Below are 7,337 nucleotides of genomic sequence, written 5' to 3'. Positions count from 1 at the left end.
GTAAGTAATAGAGATGTTATTGCCACCCAAAGAATGGTCCTGACTGTGCTATCAATGCTATACTATACAACTCAGTTAAGTTTTACACAGGGAAGTACTATAGCAATTCTTCTGTCTTTGTTTTCACAGATGATTTATCTAACTTGTGCTTTGTTTGTGGGGAAGCTACACATGACACAGACAACAGATGCTGTATGCACACTTGCTCCATTTTTGCTCCTCTTATTTATTATGTTATTTGTTTATTTATTATTTATTCGTCACTCTTATTTATTCAGCTCCCATTTTAAGAAGAGGAACTTCGGCATAGACAATTTTTTTGCAAGATGGAGTACTTTCTGTTTAAATTGTCGCAATTATTCTAGAGCAGTGCTTCTCAAATAGTGGGGCGCGCCCCCCTTGGGGGGCGCGGTGCTATTCCTGGGGGGGCGCGTGTGACCCTGGGGAACAGGCTTTTTTTTTGGCAGTACTAGTATAAAGTGTAATTGTGCGTTTACTACAGCAGGGGGCAGTGGCGCTCTCATTGTTACTTCTGTCACGTTTGCGACAGTGCAACATTTTACGACTTACAAGACAAGTTAGGATAGTCACGGTGGGGAGGGGGGGCGCGAATAGATTTCTTCTTGCTAGGGGGGGGCGTAACAGAAAATAATTGAGAAGCACTGTTCTAGAGCAATTTGTACTGTCACAGATCTACTGTATGTCATAGTTTGTACATAGTTTGTGGCTCACTCATATCTCCCCCCAAAAAGGATTCAGAAGGAAAACCTTTTTTTTTTCCATGTTTTTTGTATATTTTATAGTATTTTTGTTATGAGATCCTTTTATGTGCCTTCTTGTTTTTATTTGTTTGTGTTGTTTACTTGTATGTATATTGTGTACTATGTTTGTGTACTTCCTGCGGAAACTCAGGCGAGCGAGCGCTCCTCCGGCCGTCATGACTACATTTTACCGCGGCACCATTGAGAGCGTCCTCTCCAGCTGTATTGCTGTTTGGGGTGGCGGCTGCATTGACTACAACTTGAAGGCCCTGCAGCGCATAGTGAACACGGCTGGTAAGATTATTGGTGCTCCGCTCCCCTCCTTGAATTACATTTACACCACCCATCTCACCCGCAAGACGACCACGATTGTGAGTGATGTGAGTCACCCCGCTCACTCTTTGTTCGAGCTTCTGCCCTCTGGGAAGAGGTACAGAAGCCTGCGCTCCCGCACCACCAGACTCTCAAACAGCTGCATACTCCAGGCTGTTAGGATCCTGAACTTGCTTCCCCGTTCTGCGCGTAGCGTCCTGTACTTTTACTGTCTGTATGCACACTGGCTCTTATTTGTTGTGTTATCTGTTTATTTATTATTTATTATTACTTATTATTTATTGTTTGTGCCTTCTTGTTTTTTGTATTGCGTCGTTTACTTGTCTATCGTGTAATATGTCTTGTCTATCGTGTAATATGTCTTGTCCCCGTGGGATAGAGAAAACGTAATTTCGATCTCTTTGTGTGTCTCGGCATGTGAAGACGTTGACAATAAAGCAGACTTTGACTTGACTTTGATATCACGGGTCATTACGACGAGTTTGGTGAAGTTTTTACTGCTTCTTCCAACTCCTACCGCGCTGACTGTAACTTGACACTCTCTGGCTGCGTCTTGCCTCATTTGCATACTCACAGTGATTGGATGTTTACGGAGGGGCGCGGAGTCCTGACAGCAGGCTGTGTGAGGACACACACTGCACCGACATGAGAGAAGAGAGGGGGCTGATTACGTGTGTTTCTATCAGCGGATTTTTTACTTCTAAAAGTTTGATTCGAGGGGGCAGAACATCTGTTTGAGGGAGCGTTGCCCCTCTTGCCCCTGCTTAGAGCCGGTGTTGGTTTAGACACGTCCCACTGCTGGAAGTAGACCTTTGTTTGTGTTGCTCACATGCGGTTGGATCAAGGATGCATAGCACAAATGTTTTCCACCCCGGGAAAGGGAGCGCTTCTGCGCAAGTGTATGGGTATGTGTGTGTCAGAGGAGGGATGCTGGGCTGGTGAGTCAGCTTCACGAGTTGAGCCGTCAGATCAGCGAGCTGCGATTAGACAACGAGGCATCACGTGACCAAATGGAAACATCACATGACCAGCAGGAAGTGGACAGACGGGCCAGTTCTGGTCGGAGGAGCACATGTATGACAAGGGCGTGTCGTGTGGCTAAGCTGACGACTTGTGCACGTCAGGTTTCTATGAGTTGAGCGATGCGGCATCCGTGTCCAACTCGCCCGACTTCATCTTCACCGAGTGTTTCTGTCGGATGGCCGACCCGGATATATTCCGCCCCAACAACGGTATACTTTTCTGACCCTGACTCCATCTTCTGATGCGTTTTGTGGTGTGCAGACCCAACAACAAGTTTTGTTGTGCTTTTCAGTTCAGGTTAGAGGTTGTCAATTGTATTGTGCTGCTCGGAAGTAACCTGTACATTCAAATTTCCTCACAATATCATTCTCTAATGTCGCATCTTTCCAGACGAGAGCGGTGGCTGCTCCACGTGATGCCTCACTTCCTGGTTCTGCCTGCGACTCCGGCCCCACCCCTTCTAAGTACCGCAGTACCGTTTTGGTCCCAAAAGTGAGCGAGGTGGTTCGGCCCCCGCGTCCGGCCGCCTCCCTAGAGATGGTGACCAAAAGCAAGGAATCGTCCGCACCCATCGGCTCTCCTTCTATCGTACGGCAGAGCTGCCCTCGGCCCGCCCACACCCTCTCTCAAAGACATCTGGACAACTACATCTACCGTTTGCTTCAGTGTCGAGCCCCCGTCTCTCGTACTGGCTGCCCCAAGACCAAAGCGGGCAGCCACTGTAATGCTCCCCGGCGCCAGCCTTTGCCCATAACACAGAGCGTGTCCCACTCTGAGGTAATCGGAATGCTACGGGGCAGGGACAAATTCCCAAGACCAAACACAAAAACGGACGGTAGCCATGAGCCAAATTCGGTACTAGCCGCCCTCGCAAGGTCCCGATTACCAAACCCGGACGAAGCAGGGCAGCGACAGCAGAGTCATTGCAAGCACAACGCCGTAAGGAGTCGCCACTCCTACAGGGGCAGAGTGAAGTCCGATGGCGGGGGCTGGAAGACACGGGCGCCGGCCCCCTGACAGCCTGCAAGAGACCACCCCCGGTATCCACCCCAGATGTCCATCGCTGTGGAAACCACCACCGCATCACCAAGACCAACCGGGGCGACTGCCGCTTGTCACAGGTTCACTCCGACTCATGACCACCATGTAAAGCCTGTTAGCTGGAGATGCTTCTTAAGAGCGGAGTGAGACTTAACCAATTGGATTGGCCTGACAATTGCTTCTGAAGTTGTTGAGCCTAAAAAGGTGAACGTATTGTAGTATATTTTTATTCTGGTATCATTCTGGTTTCACTTCTAAGCTTAAGTGTGACCAGGTCACGCTCGTGTGGGATTTTATGGGGCCTGGTCCAGGAAGGCAGACTTCCTGGCACCAGGATGCAGAGGCGTAGCCAAGCCGGGGCGCCCCGGTTCGGACTCCGTGCGCCCCGGTTGAAAAAAATCTGGCTTTTTCGATTCTTCATTTTCATGCCGTTTTTTTCTTTCGGTCCTGCGCCAACGTGCTTGCGCTATTCTATCTGCGCGATGTTATCCATTCACCGTTTGCCTCCCCGACCCGGATGTTGTTTTAGCGATCAGCGAACGGCGTGGGTGATGTTAGATTTTTTTTCCTGTGGGCGTGCGCCCCTACTGGAAAAATTCCTGGCTACGCCTCTGCCAGGATGTATAGATACAGCGGTTGGCCATCTGTGTAGAATCAGCAAGGCAGGCTGGCGGGTCAGAGGTCATCCAGCAGCCGTCGTGAGGTGGGGGCGTGGGGTATAATATTCGAGGGCGGGAAGACTTGGGGGGACTTGAGACTTTTGGCTGGAGAGAGACACTTCAATTCTGACATCGGTTGAATAAAATCTTTCCCCAATCAGCCGTGTCTCACTGAAGTTTTCCTTCCCCGAGCCAGACACCTTTCCACCGCTTGCTTTTGAAGACCAGCTGACCACCAAAGAGAATTCACCACAATATCCAATGTTTGCATTTTTTTGACAAACGGTGTGACATGTTAGCGAGTCCGCTGGGTGCCTCCCCACCATTGTTGAATGCGTCTGTTGATGCTTATTGGTATCTGTAATGCACCTGAACGAAATTCAAATCAAAATAGTCACAGCTTTTTCCTGTTAGTATAGCTTAGCACGGTTAGCGTAAAAAAATGAAGACTGGGTGCGTTTATTCGACCAAATAAAACAAACGTTGATCTCATAACCATTGGCTCGTCAGTTATCCATGTGACAATTGACACGTTACCATGGCAACCAATTAATTGCCAATTGGTTTTTTTCCATGTATAATGCGCCCTCATGTATTATACGCACCCTAAAAATGGCATGTCGATGCTGGAAAAAAGCCTCTACCTATGTATAATACGCACCCAAATTTTGACTCCTACTTAAGTCCGTAAACGTAAAATTATTTCAGAAAAAAGATCATCTTTGGGAACAACCGGATGTTATTCTGCCGGTCAGTATCACTACGCATGCGCTAGCAAACTCGATAGCGAAGAAATGTTTCGGATTTGTGTAGGGTACGTTCTGACAGCAAACGAGCAGGTGATCGAGCAAGCGTCTGATACGAGAGCATTGTGTTCGTATGGAGCGTGTTTGAAGTGAACAGCAGAGAAGAAAGCGCATCTGTAATGGCGGCCTCCGTATCATATCCGGATAAAAAAAAAAATAAAAAAATAAAAATATATATATTTTTTTTGTACCCATGTATAATGCGCACCCCAGATTTTAGGACAATAAATTACCGTTTTTTTTCGTGTATAATGCGCAAAATTTAACCAATTTATTGTCCTAAAACAGTGCTTCTCAATTATCTTCTGTTACGCCCCCCCCTAGCAAGAAGAAAACTATTCGCGCCCCCCCCTCCCCACCGTGACTATCCTAACTTGTCTTGTAAGTCGTAAAATGTTGCACTGTCGCAAACGTGACAGAAGTAACAATGAGAGCGCCACTGCCGCCTGCTGTAGTAGATGCGCAATTACACTTTATTCTAGTACTGCCAAAAAAAAAGCCTGTTCCCCAGGGTCACACGCGCCCCCCCAGGTATAGCTATATAAAGAGCGAGAGTTCAGTTCTCTTCCTATTGTTAGAATAATTAGTTTTGCTGAAGCGCTGGTCGGCGTGAAACCGGAGGTCACATATCTTCGCTCAAGCCAACATATCTGCCAGCCAGCCTTGGGGAGTCCTTATACTCCCTTCCTTGTCTTATCTGTGAGAGGCCCTCACTAGTTATGAACAGAACACCTTTGTTCTTTGTTAGTTCAAGAGAAGTCCTTTCTCTTTTGATTGTTTTTGTCCAAGACAGTTTTTTAGTTATCACATATTTACTCAATGTTTGTTTAAGTAGACTTCATGCAAGTTATCTCACATCTACTTAACGTTTATTGGAGTGTATGCACAAGAGGGACACGGCATCCAGGTTTGGAGATTGCAGCCGGGAACGAGGCTCCCAACCATCTAAGAACAGACTCTGCATTCCTGGGGTCACGGATCGGCCAAGGCCATGCGGCCTCGCACCACACAACATTATTAGCTAGCTGAACAGCGTTGCTACAGTCACACTCTCCCCTCCCTTTAGTGTAGCAACGCCTCTTGTAACCAGGGCAACCCAATATAAAAAGAGGAGATGACGGTAGGGCAGGTCAGAATTGGTGGAGGACTGTGAACTGGGCCTTCTACCTAATTCTCCTCGCGAGCAAAAGAATACTGGTTGTCTTCTCCTCTTTGTTTCCAGCGTGTAAACAAATGTCTGATGGTATTTAGACCTGACTTTGACTTTGACACCTATTAGTTTCAATTCACAGTTTAATTAGCAGTTTCAATCAGCAAATAACAAAATGCGTATTACAGGTAATATTTTATTTCACAACACTTTGCCTTGATCCTTTCGTCTCTGCTGTTCACTTCAAACACGCTCCAATACGAACGCAATGCTCTCGTATCAGACGCTTGCTCGATCACCTGCTCGTTTGCTGTCACAATGTACCCTACACAAATCCGAAACATTTGTTGCGGCTCCGAGTCACGACGAGGGGCAAGTTTTGGTTTCCAAGTTTTTTTTTAATTCCTCTTCAACTTCTCTCCCATACAGAGCCGCCTTTTTCACATGTCCGCACGCTTTTTTCACATGTCCGCACTGATCGCGGTGGTGCCTTTAGGGGCAGTTGGAGAAATCAACGCCAACAAAAAAAAATACATCCAGCCTAGTTAAGACCATACCAAAGACTATAAAAATGGGACCCATTGCCTCCCTACGTGTGTGACGATCGTTGGGACTTAAAAAAAAAAAGGAAAAAAAAAAAATTGGGTGCGTATTATACATGGGTACAGGCTTTTTTCCAGCATCAACATGCCATTTTTAGGGTGCGTATTATACATGGGGGCGCATTATACACGGAAAAAAACGGTAGTTAAATTTTGCGCATTATACACCGAAAAAAACGGTAATCCCCTCGCAGCTTCTTTCGATCTTACTATGTTAGCTTTACTTAGCTCATCAGGCGGGTCCCATAACAAAATAGAGATTAGCAAAAAAAAAAAAAAGAAAAACACAAATATCACCTTGTAGCTCATCAGGCGGGTCCCATAACAAAATGGAGATTAGCAAAAAAAAAAAAAAGAAAAACACAAAGGTCACCTTGCCAGTTTTTTTCCACAATTGCTAAGTTGTTATCACGGCAACCAGGTAAACGCTAACTACAGTAATGTCTTTTGTTGACATTTTAATCATCAATCAAAAAGAATACATGCATACTTGATAACGTAACACGTGAGCACATGTTTAAGTCCCAATCGGAAGTACTTGAAGTACCTCTTTGCATTTTGATTTCAGTCCATCTCATGATTTGACATGTTATACCATATTAGCTTAGCACGTGGTCACCAATGTTACACGTGTGTGTTGAAGCTGTTTGGGTGCCTGGGATGTAACTGAGCAGAATTGTGATATCAGCAGCTTGTTTTTTTTTAACCACACAACTATTTTGTTGATGTTTTCATCATCAATCAATCCTTTTTATTTTAGCCAACAAACACCCCAAAACTGTGCTAAGATTGCAGCTCTGCTTACCTTTTGGCTTTGACTAACCATCTATAAATTGAGGTGTTTTCATCGACTTTACACAGAGAAGTTCCTCGCCTGACTTTTTGCATACATATGCGTTGTGTGTGCCTGGTGTTGTCACTATTGTGCATGTGTGTTTGCACGGGCGTGTCAATTCTATGCT

The 7,337-nt window shown here is 46.0% G+C and overlaps 1 protein-coding gene across 2 annotated transcripts; it reads left to right on the top strand.

The window, feature by feature from the left end:
- The first annotated feature begins 1,348 nt into the window (after window positions 1-1,348).
- LOC133169674 (uncharacterized) lies at window positions 1,349-4,840 on the top strand. 2 transcript variants are annotated; one of them, XR_009718433.1, is made up of 2 exons: window positions 1,349-2,414; window positions 2,508-4,840. XR_009718433.1 is itself a non-coding variant. In XM_061302063.1 (2 exons), the coding sequence occupies exons 1-2, from the start codon at window positions 2,237-2,239 to the stop codon at window positions 3,132-3,134; spliced, it is 717 nt and encodes a 238-aa protein (XP_061158047.1). In that variant the 5' UTR covers window positions 1,582-2,236; the 3' UTR covers window positions 3,135-4,793. The 2 variants fall into 2 exon arrangements, 1 of the variants encoding a protein (XP_061158047.1); XM_061302063.1 differs by having other exon boundaries at window positions 1,582-2,326; window positions 2,508-4,793.
- The last annotated feature ends 2,497 nt before the right edge of the window (window positions 4,841-7,337 follow it).

Source organism: Syngnathus typhle, linkage group LG16, assembly GCF_033458585.1.
Source record: "Syngnathus typhle isolate RoL2023-S1 ecotype Sweden linkage group LG16, RoL_Styp_1.0, whole genome shotgun sequence".
In the NCBI taxonomy this organism is placed as follows: Eukaryota; Metazoa; Chordata; class Actinopteri; order Syngnathiformes; family Syngnathidae; genus Syngnathus; species Syngnathus typhle.
This window is presented reverse-complemented; position numbering and strand designations above follow the sequence as displayed.